This window comes from Artemia sp. Qi Xiang Cuo, chromosome 13 (assembly GCF_049724085.1).
Source record: "Artemia sp. Qi Xiang Cuo chromosome 13, ASM4972408v1, whole genome shotgun sequence".
Taxonomy (NCBI): Eukaryota; Metazoa; Arthropoda; class Branchiopoda; order Anostraca; family Artemiidae; genus Artemia; species Artemia sp. Qi Xiang Cuo.
In genome coordinates, this window is record NC_142806.1 from 5,613,517 (window position 1) to 5,636,698 (window position 23,182).

Consider the following 23,182-nt stretch of genomic DNA (forward strand, 5'->3'; position numbering starts at 1 on the left):
TTTTATAACTTTAATATATCAAATAATTTTAACATTTTGATTATTAAATATCAGTATATGTATATTAAACTGAAAATACACATTCATTTGTATTTTTTTGTTCTGGCCTTGGGAAGGTATAGGGGTTTTGCGCCCAACTTATGTTAATTTCTGCTCGTTTTGAGTTTGACTCGGGTATTTATTGTAATTTCTGTTCGTTTTGGGTTTCATTTATTTATCAAGGCTGATTTGTGGTAGTTTCACGCTTGGTATATTATTTGATTTTAGTTTTGCTCATTTTTTATTTAATGGAGATCTTTACTTTTCTTTGAAAAACTTGTTTGGTGGAAAAAGTTTTTTTAATTAATTTCTGTTCGTTTTATATTGACAATCTTTTCAGGGAAAAAAAAATAATACTTTAAATCTTTTCGTTTTTTAAGACTTTATAGTTTGGCCTACTATTTTTATGCCGGAGAAAAATTTTCAGCAATTTTTAACAGCATACACCCTTTTAAAAATCTGGACACAAATAGTACTGTTTAATTTAGCTTCATAACTCCTCTACTTGACCTGTAAAGGCAAACTTGATACCATTTGGAAAAAAATCTGTTCACTTTCTTTGATTACTTGGATACACTTACGCTATTTGGACTTGCTTAAATTTTAAGAGCAGAAGTAGCCCCGAACGTTTGAACATAATACCCTCATTTGTTCTTGGGATACTGCTGAGATGCCTTATTGGGAATTAGCATTTTCACAGTGCATTTTGATTTAATCTTAAGTCAACATTTAGTTTTTAAACATATAAAAATTGAATTTGAGGAAGACTAAAATCTATTCTATAAATCATATACAACAACTTTCTATGCAAACTTTATAAGCCCCCAGGGCATAACTTACAACCCTTGCACTGAAGGCTCTGGGGGGTTTATAATCCTAAAAGACCTTATTTCCAGAACTTTGAATTACATTGAACAAAATGGATATCTAAAAATTTTGATTGGGTGTGTTTGGGAAAAAGGTGGACGTGAGTGGGACGTTAGTCGCTATCCAATCACTTTCAACTATTAAAAAAGTCACTAGCACTTTCAATTTCCAATTGAATGAGCCCTTTTGAAGTTTCTACGACAGCGCTTTCAATAAAAACTTTATATGCCCCCAGGGCATAGCTTGCAACCCCTGCCCTGAGGGCTGTGGGGGGAGGGGTTTTCATCCTTAAAGACATAATTTCCAAAACTTTTAACTACGTTGAATAACATGGCTATCTAAAAATTTTGATTGGATGTTTTTCGGGAAAAGGTGAGCGATAAAGAGGGGTTAGTTGCCCTCAAATCACTTTCGACTATTAAAAATGGTAGTATTCCTTTGAATTTTAAATATAATGAGCCCTATTTCAAGTTTCTACGACAAAGATTTCAATAAAAACCTTATATGCCCCCAGGGTATAACTTATAATCCATGCCCTGAGGGTTATGGGTGAGTGTCCTCCTTAAAATATGTTTTCTATCTGGAAATCAACTACCCTGAACAAAATAGCTATCTCAAAATTTTTATTTGATGTGTTTAGGGGAATGATGAGTGTCGGGGGGGGGGCCTAGTTGCCGTCCAATCACTTTCAACTATCAAAAAGGGTACTAACCCTTTGAATTTCCAGTCAAATGAGCTTTTATTGAAGTTTCTGCGACAACGCCTTCTCTATAAACATTATAGACACCCAGGGCATAACTTAAAACCTTTGCCCTGAGGGATGTGGGGGAGTGTCTTCCTCAAAAACATATTTTATATCCGGAAATTAACTACGCTAAACAAAATGGCTGTTTCAAAATTTTGATTAGATGTGTTAGGGGGAATTAAGGGCGTGAGGGGGGGGGGGGGCTAGTTGCACCAAAATCAACTTCGACTACAAAGAAGAGTACTACCCCTTTTAATTTCAAATAGAATTAGCCTGTTTTTAATTTTATACGACAACGCCTTCAATAAAAACCGTATATGTCCCCAGGGCATAACATACAACCCTTCCCCTGAGGGCTGTGGGGGAGTGTCCTCTTCAAAACATAATTTCTATCTGGAAATCAACTACGCTGAACAAAATGGCTATCCCAAAATTTTAATTGGATGTGTTTGGGGAAATGTTGGGCGTAGAATGGGTGTTAGTTGCCTTCCAATCACTTTCGACTATTAAAAAGGGCACTCGCCATTTCAATTGCCAATCGAATGAGCCCCTTTTGAAGTTTCAACGACAACGCTTTCTATAAAAACCTTATATTCCCCCAGGGCATAACTTGCAATCCGTGCCCTGAGGGCTGTGGGGGGCTGTCATCCTCAAAGACCTATTTTCCAGAACTTTCAGCTACGTTGAACAAAATGTCTATCTCAAAATTTTGTTTGGATATGATTGGGGAAAAGGTGGTCGTGAGAGGGGGGCTAGTTGCCCTTGAATCTTTTTCGACTATTAATAAGGGCTCTAACCCTTTGAATTTCCAATCGAATGAGCCTTTTTTGAAGTTTCTACGACAACTCCTTTGATACGAAGCGCCCGGGTATGGAAAAAAAATAAATAAAAAATACATTGTACCAAGATCGTTCTTTACTTAGGCAGCGCTATTGCGCTGCCCATGATGAACTTTTATTTTTAAGATTAACCCAAATGATAGTCACCGTTCCTAAATCAGTGTCAGATGACAATGTTTTCACATTGGGCAGTTTTTTTCAAAACGTATTTCTAACTTTTTTTTCTATGGGTTGTGATTCGCCATTAACCAAAATCGTTAAACTAAACTTGAGAGTTTAAAATTTGATAATGTGGAAGATGGTTGGAATAATTTTAGAAAAATAATTTGTGAAGTTGCTGAAGGTGTATTAGGGAAGAAAGCTAGAACTGCAGCTAAGCATATTAGTGAAAAAGCTTTATGTTTAATAGAAAGGAGAAAGGACTTGTACAAGAATTATCTGAGTGATAGATCGTATGAAAACAAAAGAAATGTAAAGATAGTGGAGAAAGCATTAAAATATGAACTAAGGTGCTGTGAAGTGGAGGCCATGGATAAAATTGCCGAGGATCTGGAAGATGCAGCTAGACGGCATAATAATAAAATATTGTACTGGCACGTTAACAAATTGAGAGGGAGTAGTCAATTCGGACTTGTCCCAGTTAAAGATTGGAATGGGGTCGCAATTAGCGATAAGGAAAAAATTAAAGAGAGATGGGCCGAACATTTTGAGAACTTGCTTAACCGATATAAAGTTGCAGGAAAAAACATAGAGGAAAATGAAAAAGTTTGTGATACCTTGGATGTGAAGGAAGATTTGCTTTGTGAGGAGGAATTAGCAACAGTACTAAAAGCATTAAAGAATAATAAGGCTCCAGGTGCTGATAGGGTGTTAAATGAGTTTCTTCAATATGGTGGCTCTGAGGTTAGAAATAAGTTATTGAAGATTATGAATATGATTTTTGAAAAAGGGGAAGTACCTAACGATTTTAGGAAAACCTTAATTAAGCCACTTTATAAAAAAGGTGATAAAAGTGAGTTTGGTAATTAACAAGGTATTAGTCTGGTCTCTGTAGGTAGCAAATTACTTAGTAATATGATACTTTTTAGACTGAGAGATGCCGTAGACAAAGTTTTAAGAGAAGAGCAGTGCGGTTTTAGAAAAAGTAGAGGATGTGTCGACCAAATTTTCACTCTTAGGCTAATAATTGAGAAGTGCCTGAGTTTTCAAATACCTTTGGTCCTCAGTTTTATAGATTATGAGCAAGCGTTCGATTCTGTTGATAGAAGAGCTTTAGTAAAGGTTTTATCCTTGTATGGTATACGAGACAAATACGTTAAAGTGATTAGTGCAATGTATGAGAATAACACTGCTGCGGTTAAGGTAGGAAATGAGGTTAGCAGCTGGTTTCGTATTAATTCAGGAGTTAAGCAGGGTTGTGTTCTATCCCCCTTTTTATGGATCATTTTCATGGATTTTGTCTTAAGGAGCACAGGAAAGGCAATGGGAGACCACGGAATCAAATGGAGAGAAAAAACTCTCATGGACTTAGATTATGTTGACGATTTAAGCATCCTAGATGAAAGTGTGAGCAAAATGAATGAAGTTTTAGAGGTTTTACCAGTTCAGGGTGCTAGAATTGGTTTGAAAATTAATTTTAGGAAGACTAAGTCACTAAGGCTAGGAATAAGTGAAGATGAAAAGGTGACATTGGGTTATGAAAAGATTGATCAGGTGGGAAGCTTCACTTACCTCGGTATTATTATTAGTAAAGATGGTGGGAGCAGTGAAGATGTTAAAAGTAGAATAACCAAGGCTCAGGGTGTTTTTTCACAGTTAAAAAAAAGTCTGGAAGAATAGGAAGATAAGTCTGCAAACCAAGATTAGAATATTAGAAGCTACAGTGATGACAGTGGTCAAATATGGCTCTGAAGCATGGACGCTCCGAAAAGCGGATGAAGATTTGCTAGATGTTTTCCAGAGAAATTGCTTAAGGATTGTTCTGGGTACCCGGCTGACTGACCGAAATTCAAACAATAGGCTATACGAAAAATGTGGTTCAATAGCTCTCTAGGGCTATAATGAAAGAAAGGTTGAGGTGGTTAGGACACGTTGTGCGAATGAAGGATGACAGATTGCCGACGATTGTTCTTTTCGGCCAACCATCTAGGGCTAAACGAAAAGCAGGTCGTCCCCGTCTGGGGTGGGAGGACGTCATAAAGAAAGATTTAAAGGAAATAGGAACTTCGTTGGCGGGTGTAAAAAGGGAGGCTTTGAATAGATTGGGGTGGAGGAGGAGCGTGCGTAGCTTTGTTGGCCTCAGGCGGCTTGGTGCTGCGGTGAGTTGTTAGTAGTAGTAGTATTAGTATTAACCATGTTGCAGCTACTGCTACAACCATGATCTGGATGAATCAATTAAAGTTTTGTATTTAGCTTAAATTTGTTTGAAATTAAAAATATTTGGTGTCTAATTGAAAATCTTGACCTTTCAGAACTTACGAAAGGAATTAGGTATATTCCAGAGCCCTGACGAGCTTAACGAAGGGGTGAAAGCAGCATATTTTTTAGCAGTGGTTTAATGAAGCTGAGCATAAAATAGTCAGAAATTTATTTAAATAAAACCAAATAAAAGACTAAAAAAAAATGAGTTTGAAAAAGTTTCAAAATAAACATTTGAACTGAGATAAAGAGTTTTGAAACAACCAATTAACTAAGAGCTGGCGAATGTGCTGTGGAGATATGGATTTTTTTTAATATCCTCTTCCATGTTTGAAGCAGGATACAGGGTTAGGTGATATATATAAATATATATATATATATGTAAACATATATATGTGTCCTATTTTTTAAATTACGCTTTAAACTTTTTATGATTCACACTGATGATTACACAACCTTTCGAGTCAAGTCCATCACCGTTTGTTCGCTTTGTATAAAATAAATGTAATCAATGTTTAACATATGGCTTCTTAAAAAATTCAGAAGGTCAGGTCTATTTCTAATTTTGTTTAGGCTCTCTCGCTACTAAGACGCTACCCATAGTTATTAACTAAAATAACCTTTGGTGACAATAGAGGTCACCAGTCTCACCCCCCAAACACCCCACTTTGCAGCAGAGGCTTTACCGCAGGATGATGGTAAAGCCTCTTTGACCATTCTCCACCAGTTCTTAGCAGAGGCATTTTGGAGCTTGGTAGCCAATTTTTCCTTGTACTGAGCCTGTAACTGGCAAATCATGTAAACTGTGTCCTTGTGGGCGTCTATAAAACGAATTTTGTCCTTTTTGCTCTTTGAGAGTAGGCATCTCTTGTTGGCCTTTTTTTTGCTCGGATAAATTTTTTGTGGAGGATGTTGAACCATGGGTTGTTCTTGATGGATATTTGATCTGCGTCGCTGGGATACAGCTTGCAAAACAGTCAACAATGGCCTGCTGGTTCTTTTCTGCAACTTTATATGGTCTGTTGAAGAGAAAAGCTCTCCCTTGCTGAGAAATAAGTGTGTTTCTTGAGCAAACCTAGTTTCCTCTTTTGTAGTGCCAGATTTGTCGCTAGTGCTTCATAGGGCAAAGAACACGAAAATTTAGACGAGCAATGAGAATAACATTGTCACTTGCGAATGAATTAGCACAAACTTTAAACGAGTCTGTGTGATCCGTAAGAAATAGATCAAGACAAGATAGTCGGTTTGGGCCATGGTAGGTATTGAACTAAACCATTCTTCAAGCCCATACGAAAAAAAAATCATACAAGTTTGACCCATTCTTGCACCTACTGAATATGAGAGATTCAGTTATGAATATGGTATAAGGGTCATAAACGGAAAGACCTCCTCGTCCAAGGTTTCTCAGCGTCAAGCTACTCGGTCACACCCGAGGAGCGTTTACCCCTGTATGGCAAACTTGCTGATTGGTATCTCGTGGTCTGTATTGATTTTAGTAATCCACATAATAGATGGTTCGACAGCCAAATATAGCAACTGGTCAAATTTAGATCTGAGACCTCCTAAGTTGTACTGGGCTACCTTAAATAAGTCTGAATTGATAGTCCTTGGGCATGCCACTGGTCTTCAACGAGAGTTCAGTTTGGTCCGACACTTATTTTGATGTAAACCAGGTAAAAGACACCTTGGGTGGTTAGGGATAGTTGTCGGGCTGTTAGCCCAACAAAGGCCAAGGGATTAAACCTTGGAAGGATATACTATAGTTATTTTTGTTTTTATCAAAGATTGTATAATCCTTCGAGAGAAAAGAAAAGCATTTTATCCCCTAAAAAAAAAAAAAAAAAATCCTGACTCAGTATGTAACTGCTAAGAAGGATACAGCCTCTACAATCTTGTAGAATGAGCAAAATCGGTATAGAACCTATATTAACCCTTACGTGAAACTTTAACTTTCACGTGTTCTAGACGACGGTTACGTAAATCAAGGTTATTTTATTTTTCATTAAAGTTTTTCAAGATCTAGACCAAAGACGTGGTTATAGTTTTGAAGTCCTTGCATTCCAGAAACAAAGAACCTGAAACCTCTTTTCGCATCAGCATGATTAGCGTCCAGAACATTTTTCCTTCTTACACCACACTCCAAAACTTTATGAGAGGCACTCACAATTTGTACGTTAGCTAAGATATTTAAGACAAATACCTTAAAATGTACTTATAACCTAGTAATTATTTACCAACTTTCTCAAGATCTAAGACACATATTTAGAAACTCATTTTCTAAATATGTGTACTCGGAAGAGTACTCGGAAGCTGAGCACCAAGAGATGCCTGAAATTAAGATAAAAAGGGAATTTGTAGGTAAGTACTTCATAGTTTTGTTATCATTATTAGCATGGAATGTACCGATAGGAAATCGGTTAGGAACCTTATGATTAATGTGCTTTTTTATTTTATTTGTTTTGTTTATTGTTGTTCATTTGTTTGATAATTAAGTGCATATAGCCAAACTGCTGTAATGCTTTTGTAATTTTTCTGAGGGGCTAATTTTGTATTAAGAAATTAAATTTACTAGCATTGGCTTAATAGCTAGTTATTGACTTTATTTGTTATTCATTTGTCTGATAGTTAAGCGTATATAGCCAACCCACTCCAATATTTTTCTAATTTCTACGGCATACTATTTTTATTTTGTTTTCAAATCTACTAGTACTGACTTAATACCTGCTTAATAACTTACTTGAAATACTTACTACTTTTATCCAAAGAATATCCAGTATAATGGTTTCTACTTGTTGTGCTAGAGATTTTGCGATTGATGCAACTAGAGTCAGTTTTTTCATGAATCTCTGAGTCCGAATCGTAAATAGAATTCCGAAAAAGGCTGACAGTGTGTGAACTTTTATCACTCAGCTGGCAATTGTGCTCGGTATCTTTCTTTGTAGGGGTTCTAGAAGAAGGGGATCTAAAAAAAAAAAAAAAAAAGGCTGTTCAGATCCATATTTCACTCTAAGGATCATAACAAAAAATAAAAAAAAATTTATAAATATTTTTATGATAAAATTTTACAAATTTCTATAATAATAAAAGCCTATCGATCTATTTTAGCCTCCCAAAAGGAAAACAAAATATACAGGTTCACAAAATTGTCGGGACTGAAAACAGAAAGTGTATCGCACCTTTTCATTTTGTTTATTCGATAGCAAAATTGTTGCTGTTATCCGTAAAATCTTTGAACTTCTGAAGGAGTTACCCTAAACCGTTTGCTACGCTTTTCTCAGAGGGATGGTCGTCTAGGTTGTCAGGTTTAATATATTATATCGCTTTTTGATCCTCCTGGACTAAATTGCCCTGCTGAAAACAGCTTAATAAAATGTTTGTTTAATTTATCTGAAAAATGTAAGGAAAGAAATTATTATTAGGTTTTTACAGGAGTGTTTTTTAAAGTAAATATATAATGTCTAAATTATTGTTTGTAACTAAGTAACAATATTTCATTATGTAATATATACAGTACGCCAGGCTAACCAGACATTTCTGAGAAGTAGGTCCTAAACTAATTTTGTTCTAATCTCAGGCCCCCCCCCCTTTCCTGCCAAACTGTGCGTAAATTTTGGTTGAATCCCGCTGTATTAAACAATGAAACGTCTAAATAAATGAAATTCTGAACTATAATGAGAGAAAGCTTATACAAGTTTAACCTTTAATTTCCAAAAAGACAAAGGGCATTCAGGTGAGCCTTTCAGGGAATGTTAAGGGGAGTATTCAAATAAATGAAAACACGTTAAGTGTGAATGGATTGTCAAAAGGGCGTAATTCAGGAATTACATAGTATATTAATTTGGAACTTTCAGGAAATTATAAGGAAGATGATCAATTGAGCAAAAAGACAATATTTACACGCTACCTCTACTACTCTAATTACTACCTCTACTACTGCTACCACCACTACCACAGTACTATATTTACAATATTTAAGGGAAATTTGATCTAAATAAAAAAAAAAACATTATGTGTATATACATTGTCAAAAGAGCGTATCCCAAGATTAGATTTGGGTATTCAGTTGGAACTTTCAGAAAATACATAAATTTGAAGATCATTTGACCAGAAGGCAATGTGTGCACGCTACTACTAATACTACAACCACTTCAAAATGTAATACTACTACTACTACTAGTTCGACTCCTGCTTCTGTGGCAACTAAGAGCATTAATATCAAAATTTTAACAAGTATAAGAATATACAAGCTATCAAAAGATATATCAGCAATTTAATAGTAATCGCTAATTGCATTAAGTTAAAACTTCCAGGATTTAATGAGATGGATGTTCAACTGACCGAAGCGCAATGCGTTAATGCTACGGCTGCTAGTAGTACTTTGTTATTACTATTAATACTACGACTAGTAATACTAATACTACTGTGATAACTATTACAACTGTGACTAAGGGTATGAAGGTGAAACTTTCCGAGAACTTTGATGTGGAAAGGTGAACTGAATCATATTACGTTGTCTGTATGCAGGTGGTTGAACATGGGTGTCAGCAATATCTTGTGAACAGTTTGCTGTGTGAAGTTGTAACTAACAGGGCTTGTTGTCGGGGATGTTGAACAAACAAAAGACAATGTTTACACCCTAATTCTACTGCTTTTACTCATGCTACTACTACTATCACTATTATTACTACTTCAGCTACTGCCCCTAAGGATAATGCTACTACAATTAATTCTACTGCTACTACTATTACTACTGATACTAATACTGCGGCTACTAAAGCTAACAGTATTAAGGTGAAAAACTAAATAGAAACATACTATGCCGACACCACAGTTTATATAATTAGCAGTATGATCATTCTCTATCTCACCCATTATAAAAACCCGGACCGGGATTAGCTTGTTTCTGCATTAGCTTTATTTCCGTTTTGGCAGATATAAACATAGGCGAAGTCAGATTAGCGGGAATGCAGGTTAGTCTGTTTCCGACTGTTTCCATCAAATTGCATTGAAACAAACGGAAATAAAGCTAATGCAGAAACAAGCTAATGCAGAAATAAGGCAGAAATAAGTGGGAGGAGCTTTTTGTTCACGAAGACCAGAAATGATCTGCGATAAGCTTACTGGTATATTCTGCCTACTGTGGCCGACACATGCAATCAAGAGGACATATAAGAAATGCTTCAGGAACGGGTGACGGTATTAAGTTGAAACTCTCAGTGTGCGTTGAAGAGGATTTTGAAAAAGCTATGCGCATACCACCACTAATGCTACTGCAACTTATTCCCCTACGCAGGCTAAGGGAGTTAAGGTGAAGATTTCAAGGAATATTTTGTTGGAAGGTGAGCTAAATCGAAACAAAGTATGATTATGTGGATTTTCAAAAAGGTGATAAACCAATATCTCAAGAACGGCTTATATTATTAATTTGGACCTTTAAGGGTAGGTTGTGCGTCCCCAAACGCCTCCAATCAAAATTTTGAAACATCCATTCTGTCCAAAATAGTCTGAAGTTCAAGTAACTCTGCTTCCGAAGTTACACCCCCCCCCCCATGGGCAAGGGCTCTGAGCTATGAAATTTTCTTGTTAGTTTTATACTTTGCATACTTTGATACTTTGTTTACTTGGATACGTTGCTATTTTCGTCACTTCGATACTTTGTCACATTAATATTTTTACTTCGACGCTGATTTTGATACTTAAAACGAAACTTTGATGTAAAAAAAATTGGTTTTGAAAAGGTGAATTTTGAAAAACCTGAAACTTTGGCAATAAAGATGAACAGAAAAACTGGAAAACAAAAAGCAATCAAATAAATATTCATAGCAAACCAACATACAACAGGTACTAATATAAATGAATAAATAAATACAAATAAACCTTAGATTAAATTTGCAAATCTAGCTTAAAACGGACTAAAACCTTTTACAATTAAAAAATAAGTGAAATCCATAAAGAAGAAATAATAATCTTTCAATCATAGCAAACAAACATACAACAGGTACTAATATAAATCAATAAGTAAATCTTAAAATGAGTAAAACCTGCTGTGATTTTCTTATTTAATTTCTGTTCGTTTTGGGTTTCAGTTAGTTTTTAATAGTAAATATTTTGTTCGGTTTAAGTTTCATTTGTATATTCAATTTAAGTTTTACTCGTTTTAAGGTTTATATATTCATTAATATTTCATTTATATTTCTGCTGTGATTTTCTTATTTAATTTCTGTTCGTTTTGGGTTTCAGTTAGTCTTTAATAGTAAAATTTTTTGTTCGGTTTAAGCTTAATTTGTATATTCAATTTGAGTTTGATGTGTCTTAAAATTTATTTATTCATTTATAATTACTGCCTGTTGTGTTAGTTGATTGTTTATTTTGTTTCTGTTCGTTTTGGGTTTCATTTATTCTTTAATAGTAATTTCTGGTCGTTTTGAGTTTGAATTATTATAGGTTTTTATTTCTGCTGATCTTAAGTTTAATATGGCCGTTACTTTTTCTTTGAAAAACTTCTTTTACGGGAAAATTTTCTTTAATGAGTTAACAGCAGCAGCTAAACCTTGTACTCTTAGACCTTCTCTTGATGTTTTGAAGAGGGAGAATATTTCATTTAACAGTCATATTATGACTCCTCAAGTCTGTAGATATTTTTTTCTATTTCTTTGGTTTCTTCTCATCGACTGTTATAATTAATGTTAGAAAAATCTTAAGGTCTTTCTCTTCTCACTACCATTGACTAACAAAAAAAGATTCAGTAAAGTCAGTTTTAAGTTGGTGAAGAAATACAATAGAATATTTCTTCCTATACCTTATTCGACTTTTACGAATAATTTAATTTAATTTTCCTCTAGAATTTACGACACTTACTGAAAATACCAATAATGTTCGTCCAGATTATTTCCGGTTTTCACGTTTTGCGCTCCCTTATGGCATAGAAATCTGGACGTTATAGCTCATGTACTCTGAGCAAAAGGTTGTGAAAACTAACCCATGCATACAAGCATTTTCCCACCCACAGGAACCTTGTTCAACTGATTTAGTTTCGTGTTGTTTTGTTCGTTTATTTTTTTATCTTTTGCTTAGTGAAGGGTTTTATTAGAGTTTTCACGGTTTTTTTTTCTTTTCCTACTTTTGATGCTTTTTATGGGTCAAATATATAGAAAGAAAAACAAAAAATCAAAGAATGCTTACTGGTAACTGAACAGCTGACAATTGAATCTTTTAGTCTCCATGCATTCATCTTCACACTCATTTATAGATTTGACCAGCAGGCTTTCCCGAGTCAAAAAACCGGATAATCGATGTTTCCCTTTTATTTTCTGAAAACAACCTGAAAAAATTCCAAAAATGCTGATAGAAAATAATCATTCAATTCTCTCGGTAAAATTGCTGATACATCAAGGTTGCAGCGGAAGCGGCATCCTAGTAAAGAGCGAACAAAAGCCCGTAGGAACCAGAAGTTAAAAAACGCGTTTTGAAAAAACTGCCTTGTGAAAAAAAATTGCCATCTCACACTAAATTAGGAATGGTAACTATTGTTTCGGTTAGTCTTGAAAGTAAATGTTTATTGCGAAAAGAATTTTATGATGATTTCGAAAAAGAGCCTGAAACCCCTCGAAAATGGCGTCAGATCAAAATGAAAAGTGTACTATTAGAATAACCTTGGTTGAAAACCTTTTACAGGGAAACTACAGTCCCCCTTCTTGAACAACAAATAAAATCGCTTTTGTGCATCGGTAGCACTGATCTATCTTCCGTTTTTTATTATTTTTTTCTAGCAGGGCTAGGGGGTGGCCAGAGCATCATAGAGAGACGTGTAATAGCTCTTTCAAAAGAGAATTAAACTTTTAAGTGCCCTTTTTAAGTGACCAAAAAGATTGGAGGGCAACTAACCTCCCCGCTCCCTACAGGTCCCCTCCACCCAAAGTCATCCAATCAAAATTTTGAGATAGCCATTTTGTTCAATATAGTTCAAAGGTTCAAAATCGATGGTTTTAGTGATGATATGACCTACCATATTCCCTGGGGAAAGGGTTGTACGCTGTATTAGCATTGGACGTTATCGATATCACGCGTATCGGTACGGGCGTATTGTTGTTGGGTGTTTTGGTATCGCCTGTATCTTACACAAATTTTTAATAGCTCATATATAAAATATTGCTTATATATACGTCCTTCCTTCCTATAAATTTCACCATCAGCAAGATCCAAATCATAGTTGCAGCGGCAGCTACAACCTAGTAAAGAGCAAACAACAGCCCATAATAATCAAAAGTTAAAAAACGCGTTTTGAAAAAAAATCAACTTGAAAAAAAAATTGCCAGCTGACACTGAATCCGGAATGGTAACTATTGTTTCGGTTAATCTTAAAAGTAAAAGTTTATTGCGAAAAGAAATTTATGGTGATTTTGAAAAAAAAGCCTGAAACCCCTCGAAAAAGGCATCAGATCAAAATGAAAAATGTACCATTGGAATCAGCTTGGTCGAAAACCTTTTACAAGGAAATCACAGTCCCCCTCATTGAACAACAAAGAAAATCGCTTTTTTGCATCGGTAGCACTGATCTGTCTCTCGTTTTTTGTTTCTTTTTTTTCTAGCAGGGCTTAGGGATGGCCAGAGCATCATAGAGAGATGTATAATAGCTCATTCGAAAGGGAATTAGATTTGTAAGTGCCTTTTTTAAGCGGCCAAAGAGATGAGAGGGCATCTACCCCCCCCCCCCTACAGGCCCCCTCCCCCAAAGTCATCCAATCAAAATTTTGAGATAGCCATTTAGTTTAACATAGTTTAAAGGTACAATATCTATGGTTTTAGCGACTTTTAATTGCTACTAAATTTAATTTTTTAAAGCCAAGGAAATTTATTTCGATATCAAAAGTGCCTATTGTCAAGGCCATACGGCTCCAATGTTTTATTATTTATTATATATTTATTTTTTTCCAGAGGCACTTCATATGGAAGGGGTCGTCGTAGAAACTCCAAAGGGGGCTCATTCGATTTGAAATCGAGTGTTCTAGTGCCCTTTTTAATAGTCGAAAGTGATTGGAGGGCAACTCGCCCCCACCCCACGCCCATTATTCTTCCAAACACATCCAATCAAAATTTTGAGATAGCCATTCTGTTCAGCGTAGTCGATTTTCAGATAGAAAATATGTTTTTAAGGAGGATACTCCCTTACAACCCTCAAGGCAAGGGTTTTAAGTTATGCATTGGGGGCATATAAGGTTTTTATAGAAGGCGTTATCGTAGAAACTTCAAAACAGGCTTATTCGATTGGAAATTCAAATACCTAGTGTCCTTTTTAATAGTCTAAAGGTATTGGAGGGCCACTACCCCCCCCCCCCCCCGCCCATCATTCCCCCAAACACATCCAATCAAAATTTTGAGATAGCCATTTTGTTCAGCGTAGTTGATTTCAAGATAGAAAATATGTTTTTGAGGAGGACACTACCCACAACACTCAGGGCAAGGGTTTTAAGTTATGCCCTTGGAGGCATATAAGGTTTTTATAGAAGGCTTTGTCGTAGAAACTTAAAAAAAGGCTCATTCGATTGGAAATTCAAAAGGGCTAGTGCCGTTTTTAATAGTCAAAAGTGATTGGAGGGCAACTAGCCCTCCCCATGCCCATCAATCCCCCAAGAACATCCAATCAAAATTTTGAGATAGCCATTTTGTTCAGCGTAGTTGATTTCCAGATAGAAAATACCTTTTTTAGGAGGACACTCCCCCACAACCCTCAGGGCAAGGGTTTTAGGTTATGCCCCGGGGGATTATAAGCTTTTATAGAAGGCGTTGTCGTAGAAACTTCAAACAAGGCTCTTTCGATTTGGAAATTCAAAGGACTAGTGCCCTTTTTAAAAGTCGAAGATGATTGGAGGGCGACTAACCCCCCTCTCAAGCCCACCTTTTCCCCAAACACATCCAATCAAAATTTTTAGCGATTTTATTAAACGTAGTGTAAACTTCTGTAAATTAGGTCTTTGAGTATGATAACCCCCCCAGAGACCTCAGGGCAAGGGTTGCAAGCTATGCCCTGGGGGCATATAAGGTTTTGTATAAACAACGTTGTCGTAGAAACTTCAGAGGCTCATTCGATTGGAAATTAAATGGCTAGTTCCCTTTTTAATAGTCGAAAGTGATTCTAGGGCAACTGACACCCCTTCTGCGCCCACCATTTCCCCAAACACATCCAATCAAAATTTTGATATAACCATTTCGTTCACGTAGTTCAAAGTTTTGGAAAATATATGTTTGAGCAGGACACTTCCCCCACAGTCTTCAGGGGCAAGGGTTATAAGTTATGTCCTGGGGGCATATATGGTTCTTGTGGAAGGAATGCTCGTCTAAACTTCAGAGAGGGCTCATTTGATTGGAAATTGAAAGTTCTAGCTCACTTTTTAAGCGTAAAAAGATATTGGAGGCTAACCAACTCCCCCCCCCCACACTTTTTTCCCAAATGTATCCAATAAAAAATTTAAGATAGCTATTTTGTTAAAAATATTTCATAGATCATATAACAAAAAATCCAGTGTCGACACAACCCACCAGAGCCCAGGGGTAGGCGTTGTAAGTTATGCCCTGGGGGCATATATGGGTCTTATGGAAGGGATGCTCGTACTAACTTCAAAGAGGCAGCATTTGATTTGAAATTGAAAGTTCTTGAACAACAAAGAAAATCGCTTTTATGCATCGGTAGCACTGATCTATCTTCCGTTTTTTATTATTTTTTTCTAGCAGGGCTAGGGAATGGCCAGAGCATCATAGAGAGACGTGTAATAGCTCTTTCAAAAGAGAATTAAACTTTTAAGTGCCCTTTTTAAGTGACCAAAAAGATTGGAGGGCAACTAACCTCCCCCCTCCCTACAGGTCTCCTCCACCCAAAGTCATCCAATCAAAATTTTGAGATAGCCATTTTGTTCAATATAGTTCAAAGGTTCAATATCGATGGTTTTAGTGATGATATGACCTACCATAGTCCCTGGGGAAAGGGCTGTACGCTGTATTAGCATTGGACGTTATCGATATCACGCGTATCGGTACGGGCGTATTGTTGTTGGGTGTTTTGGTATCGCCTGTATCTTACAAAAATTTTTAATAGCTCATATAAAAAATATTGCTTATATATACGTCCTTCCTTCCTATAAATTTCACCATCAGCAAGTTCCAAATCATAGTTGCAGCGGCAGCTGCAACCTAGTAAAGAGCAAACAACAGCCCATAATAATCAAAAGTTAAAAAACGTGTTTTGAAAAAAAATTGACTTGAAAAAAAAGTAAGGGTGTTGTAAGGGAGGATACTCCCTTACAACCCTCAAGGCAAGGGTTTTAAGTTATGCATTGGGGGCATATAAGGTTTTTATAGAAGGCGTTATCGTAGAAACTTCAAAACAGGCTTATTCGATTGGAAATTCAAAGAACTAGTGCCCTTTTTAATAGTCGAAAGTGATTGGAGGGCCACTAGCCCCCCCCCTCCTGCCCATCATTCCCCAAACACATCCAATCAAAATTTTGAGATAGCCATTTTGTTAAGCGTAGTTGATTTCCAGATAGAAAATATGTTTTTGAGGAGGACACTTCCCACAACACTCAGGGCAAGGGTTTTAAGTTATGCCCTTGGAGGCATATAAGGTTTTTATAGAAGGTGTTGTCGTAGAAACTTAAAAAAAGGCTCATTCGATTAGAAATTCAAAGGGCTAGTGCCCTTTTTAATAGTCAAAAGTGATTGAAGGGTAACTAGCCCTCCCCATGCCCATCATTCCCCCAAACACATCCAATCAAAATTTGGAGGTAGCCATTTTGTTCAGAGTAGTTGATTTCAAGATAGAAAATACCTTTTTGAGGAGGACACTACCCCTCAACCCTCAGGGCAAGGTTTTTAGGTTATGCCCCGGGGGCTTATAAGCTTTAATAGAAAGCGTTGTCATAGAAACTTCAAAAAAAAGGCTCATTCGATTAGAAATTCAAAGGACTAGTGCCCTTTTTAATAGTCGAAAGTGATTAGAGGGCAACTAACCCCCCTCTCACGCCCACCTTTTCCCCAAACATATCCAATCAAAATTTTGAGATAGCAATTTTATTCAACGTAGTTTTAAGTTCTGGAAATTATGTCTTTGAGGATGACAACTCCCCCACAGCCCTCAGAGCAAGGGTTGTAAGCTATGCCCTGGGGGCATATAAGGTTTTGCATAAACAACGTTGTCGTAGAAACTTCAGAGGCTCATTCGATTGGAAATGAAATGGCTAGTTCCCTTTTTAATAGTCGAAAGTGATTCTAAGGCAACTGACACCCCTTTTGCACCCACCATTTCCCCAAACACATCCAATCAAAATTTTGATATAACCATTTCGTTCACGTAGTTCAAAGTTTTGCAAAATATATGTTTGAGCAGGACAGTTCCCCCACAGTTTTCAGGGGCAAGGGTTATAAGTTATGCCCTCGGTGCATATATGGTTCTTATGGAAGGTATGCTCGTATAAACTTCAGAGAGGGCTAATTTGATTCGAAATTGAAAGTTCTAGTTCACTGTTTAAGCGTCAAAAGATATTGGAGGGTAACCAGCTCCCCCCCCCCCCCCTAAACCCCATTTTCCCAAATGTATACAATAACAATTTTAAGATAGCTATTTTGTAAAAAAATATTTCAAAGATCATATAACAAAAATTCCAGAGTCGACACAACCCACCAGGGCCCGGGGGCAGGCGTTGTAAGTTATGCCCTGGGGGCATATATGGGTCTTATGAAAGGGATGCTCGTATTAACTTCAAAGAGGCAGCATTTGATTTGAAATTGAAAGTTCTAGTTCACTTTCTAAGAGTCAAAAGAGATTAGAAGGCAACTAGCCCCCCCCCCTCCACGTCCTTTTTTCCTCAACCCCATCCGATAAGAATTTTGAGATATCTTTTTTTTAAATAGTTCAAAGACCATATAACGAAAACTCAGGGGTCAACACAGTCCCCCAGGGCCCGAGGGCAGGTATTGTAAAATATACTTTGGGAGAATATATGGTCCTTATTGAAGGGATGCTCTTAAAAAATTCAGAGATGGCTCATTTAATTGGAAATTGAAAGTTCTAGTTCAGTTTTTTAGAGTCAAAAGAGATTGAAGGGCAAGTAGCACCCCCCCACGCCCTTTTTTCCGCAAATGCATCCAATAAATATTTTGAGAAAGCCATTAAGTTAAAAATTGCTCAAAAGTCAGATAACAAAACTCAGGTGCCGTCACAACCTCCCAGGGCCCGGGGGCAGGCATTATAAGTTATTCCCTGGGGCATGAAAGTTATTGGTATGAAAGGGATGCTCGTATAAACTTCAGAGAGGGCTCATTTGACTGGATACTGAAAGTTCGAGCTCACTTTTTAATAGTCAAAATAGATCGGAGGGCAGCTAGCCCCCTTCCCCACGCCTTCTTTTTCAAAACCCATGTGATGAAAATTTTGAGATAGACATTTTGTTAAAAATAGTTCAAAGGTCAGAAAGGAAAAAATCCGGGGTCAATAGAACCCCCCAGAGCACAGGGGAAGGCATTCTAAGTTATGCACTAAGGGCATGTATGGTTCTTATGAAAGGGATGCTCGTATAAACTTCATAGAGGGCTCATTTGATTGGAAATTGAAGTTCCTGTTCACTTTTTACGAGTCAAGAGAGCTAAACTAGCTACCCCTCACGCTCTTTTTCCCCAAACCCGTCCGCTACAAATTTTGAGATAGCCAGTGTTTTGGAAATTGTCCAAAAATTAGATAAAAAAATGCCCCCCAGAGCCCGGGGGATATGTGTTGTAAGTGTTGTCCTGGAGGCGTATATGGTTCTTATGAAAGGGATGCTCGTATAAGCTTCAGAGGGGGTTCATTTGATTCGAAATTGAAAGTTCCAGTTAAATTTTTAATAGTCAAAAGATATCCGAGGGCAACTAGCCCTCCCCCCCCGCACACACCTTTTTTCCCCAAGCCCATCCGATCAAATTTTTATAATACCCATTTCATTAAAAATAGTTCAAAGGTCAGATAAGAAAAATTCCTGTGTTGAAGGAACCCGCCAGGACCCGGAGGCAGGCGTCATGAGTAATGCTCTAGGGGCCTATATAGTTCTTATGGAAGGGATTGTCGTATAAACTTCTGAGAGGGCTCATTAGATCGGAAATTGAAAGTTTTTGTTCACTTTTTACGAGTCAAAAGAGATCGGATGGCAACTAGCCCCCCCCCCTCCTCCACGCCCTAAATATATCAGATAAAAATTTTGAGATACACATTTTGTTAAAAACAATTCAAAGTTTTGATACCGGAAAACTCCGGTGTCGACACAGCCCCCCAGGGCCCGAGGGTCGGCGTTGAAAGTTATACCCTGGGGCATATATGGTTGTTATGGAAGGGATGCTCGTATAAACTTCCTAGAGGGATCATTTGATTGGAAATTGAAAGTTGTAATTCACTTTTTAAGATTCAAAAGTGATTGGAGGGCAGATAGCCTCCCCCAACACTTCATTTATTTTTTTCCCAGAGGCACTTCACATAGAAGAGATCGTCGTATAAACTTCCAAGGGGGCTCATTGGATTGGAAATCGAGAATTCTACTACCCTTTTTAAGATTCAAAAGTGATCAGAGGGCAACTGCCCCCCCCTCAAATTTGAGGTAGCAATTTTGTTAAAAATAGTTCAAATATCATATAAAAAAACTCCTTTACTTATGGTAATGTCTTTAAAAATATTAAAACGGAAGGATAAGAAAAAACTCCTGGGTCGACACCCCCCCCCCAGGGCCGGGGCCGGCGGTTGACGTATTGATCGCGGGGCATATAGGGGTATGTTGGACGGTATGCTCGTATAAACGTAAGAGAGGGTTCATTTGAACGGAAATTAAAAGTTGTAGTTCATTTTCTCAGAGTGAAAAGATCGGAGGGTAAGTAGCCCCTCCCGCCCTCCACCCCTTTTGGTTTACCAGATAGAAAAACCCGAGTTTCCCCCCTCTCACGCCCACCTTTTTCCCAAACACATCCAATTAAAATTTTTAGATAGCCATTTTGTTCAACGTAGTTAAAAGTTTTAGAAATTAGGTCTTTGAGGATGATAACCCTCTTGGAGCCCTCAGGGCAAGGGATGTAAGTTATGCCCTGGGGGCATATAAGGTTTTCCCTGGGGGCATATAAGGAATCATTCGATTAGAATTTGAAATGGCTAGTGCCCTTTTTGAATAGTCGAAAGTGATTGGAGGGCAACTATCCCCCTTTTCACGCCCACCATTTCCCCAAACACATCCAATCAAAATTTTGAGATAGCACTTTTCTTCAACGTAGTTGAAAGTTCTGGAAATTAGGTCTTTGAGGATGACCCCCCCAGCCCTCAGGGCAAGAGATGTAAGTTATACCCTGGGGGCCAATAATTTATTTATTGAAAGCTTTGTCGTTGAAACTTCAACAGGGCTCGTTCGATTGCAAATTAAAAGGGCTAGTGCCTTTTTTAATAGTTAAAAGTGATTGGACAGTAACTAAAGCCCCTCTCACGCGCACCAGTTCCCCAAACACATCCAATCAAAATTTTGAGATAGCCGTTTTGTTTAACGTAGTTGAAAGTTCTGGAAATTAGGTCTTTGAGGATGACAACCCCCTCACAGCCCTCAGGGCAAGGATTTTAATTTATGCCCTGAGGGCATATAAGGTGTTTATAGAAAGCGTTATCATAGAAACTCAAGAAGACCTCATTCGATTGGAAATTGAAAGGGCTAGTGCCATTTTTAATAGTTGAAAGTTCTGATCGTTTTTTAGTTAATGCAGCTTTTATTTTGGCTCACCGTCATTGAATAAGTAAACAAAATTTGCACAAAAATTTCACTTTTCTTTTGCTAAATGGTTGTCTCTAAATTTGGTTCTGACGTAATTTACAAATTAACTTACGTAACAAACTTCTATATTCGTATATTTTTCTTCTGGCAAAAAATACAAAGTTGCAGATTTTTGCAGATATGAGCTTAAAACCTATTTTATAGAGTTTTCTGATACGCTGAATCTAACGGTGTGATTTTCATTAAAAAATTTTTCACTTTTAGGGGATGTTTCCCCCCTCTTTAAAAAATCAGGTAAGTTTTCTCAGGCTCGTAGCCTTTGATGAGTAATACTAAACTTAATAAAATTCATATATTTAGAATCAGCATTATAAGCCCATTCTTTTGATACATTTATTGACATCAAAGTTCTGTTTTTAAAAGTTTCGCTTAGTATTGAGCCGTATCGCTTGTTTTTTTTATTTTTTTGTTTTTTATTAAGTATATGTTCTCCCCAATTATTCCATATATGAAATTATTCCGTATATATAGGTCCGCTCCTCAACGCCTCGCTCTTTAAGCTAAAGTTTGACTCTGTCTCACAACTTTATTTTTTATAACAATAAAAAACTTTAGCGTAAAGAGCGAGACGTTGAGGAGGGGACAGTCCCTTTCATATACGGAATAATTTCTGTTCGTTTTAAGTTTTAATGTCGCTCCTTACTTTCAGTTTAAAAAACTTGTTTTTTTTATTTAATTATAGTAAAGATCGATGTGGGTACAATGTATTATTATTTATTTTTTTTAGACCAGGGCACTTCATATCGAAGGTTTTGTCGTAGAAACTTCGAAAAGGGCTTATTTGATTGAAAATAGAAAGGGATAATACCCTTTTTAATAGTCGAAAGTGATTGGAGGGCAATTAGTCCCCTTCCCATTTGCCCATTATGTTTAAAAACTAAATGTTGCCTTAAGATTAAATCAAAATGCACTATGTTAATGCTAATTCCCAATAAGGCATCTCAGCACTATCCCAAGAACGACTGCGGGCATTATGTTCAAAAATTTGGGGCTACCTCTGCTCTTAAAATTTAACCAAATCAAAATAGCATAAGTGTATCTAAGCTATCAAAGGAAGTAAACAGATTTTTTTTTTCGCCAATGGTATCAAGTTTTCTATTTCAGTTCAACTAGAGGAGGTATGACACTAAATTAAACACTACTATTTGTGTTCAGATTTTTAAAAGGGTGTATGTCTTTAAAAATTGCTGAAAATTTTTCTCCAGCATAGAAATAGCAGGCCAAACTATAAGGTCTTAGAAAAACGAAAAGATTTAAAGTATTATTTTCTTTTTTCCTGAAAAGACTGTGTAAATATAAAGCAAACAGAAATTTATTGAAAAAACTTTTTCCACAAAATAAGTTTTTCAAAGAAAAGTAAAGAACTCCATTAAACCAAAAATGAGCCAAAATAAAATAAAATAATCTACCAAGCGTGAAACTATCGCAAATCAGCATCGATAAATAAATGCAACCCAAAACGAACAGAAATTACAATAAATAACCGAGTCAAACTCAAACCAAGCAGAAATTAACAAGAGTAGGGCTCAAAACCCCTATGCCTTCCCAAGGCCAGAACATAATTTGCACTTTACCGAAAAAATTTTAATGAATGTGCATTGTCAGTTTAATATACATATACTGATATTTAGTAATCAAAATGTTAATATTATTTGATAAATTAAAGTTATAAAAAAAGTAAAAACATTTATATTTTTTCAGAACTGCCCTAATTAAAATAATTTATAAGAGAAAAGCCTTATGTTAGCCTCGGGAAATCTAATTTCTTATCAAAATTCTTCAAATAATTTATGTATATACTAATTATTTTCTACTTATATTTGAAACTGTTTCTACTTTCAATCTACTTATTTTTGCGGCTCACCTACTTCTTTCTGGACCATGCCGAGTGGAAACACTGGTTTGTTTAGCCAAATTTCATAACAAAATTCAAATAAAGATTTTACTTTATTATCAGGGTTTCCACTTTTAAGGGAGATTACCCTACTTTAGGGAGAAATCAGTTATTTTAAGGACTCTTATTTTGAATCTAGGGACAAAGGGAAATATGGGATTAAGTAAAGACTTTCAGGGAAATCAGGGGTAAAGTAAGGATTTTAAGGGAAAATTTTATTTTTTTACACAAAGGGCTGAAAAATTCTCTAAGATTGCGTATGCTCGGTTTTTTAAAAAAGCTTATGTAGCAACACTGGGTTACGTTGCTGTAATTGCCAAAATTTCAAAAATTCGAACCCTTGAATATTATTTAGGTAGCCTAGTATTTATCTTATTTTTAAGCAATGTTTTTTATTGGTGTAAATTACCGACATAAGGGACTATTGGTTAGGCTATGCAGCAGTTGTGGGTAAGGTTTATATTAACGGACTTTTCAGGTAGCTAAAAAATAAACTTTTCTCTATAGTCAAAATTGCATCCTGAATCCAAACTTAACTTGCATTTGCATCGGAAATGAA

The 23,182-nt window shown here is 36.5% G+C and overlaps 1 protein-coding gene across 1 annotated transcript in view; it reads right to left on the reverse strand.

Moving 5' to 3' along the window:
* The window catches only part of LOC148944876 (uncharacterized), a 142,188-nt gene that overhangs the window by 83,832 nt on the left and 35,174 nt on the right, over window positions 1-23,182 (reverse strand). Inside the window, exons 4-5 of the mRNA XM_089098879.1 lie at window positions 12,091-12,229; window positions 7,659-7,870 (exon numbers count right to left, since the gene is read on the reverse strand). Coding sequence (XP_088955005.1) covers window positions 7,659-7,870; window positions 12,091-12,229 — 351 coding nt within the window. The remainder of the gene's footprint in view (window positions 1-7,658; window positions 7,871-12,090; window positions 12,230-23,182) is intronic.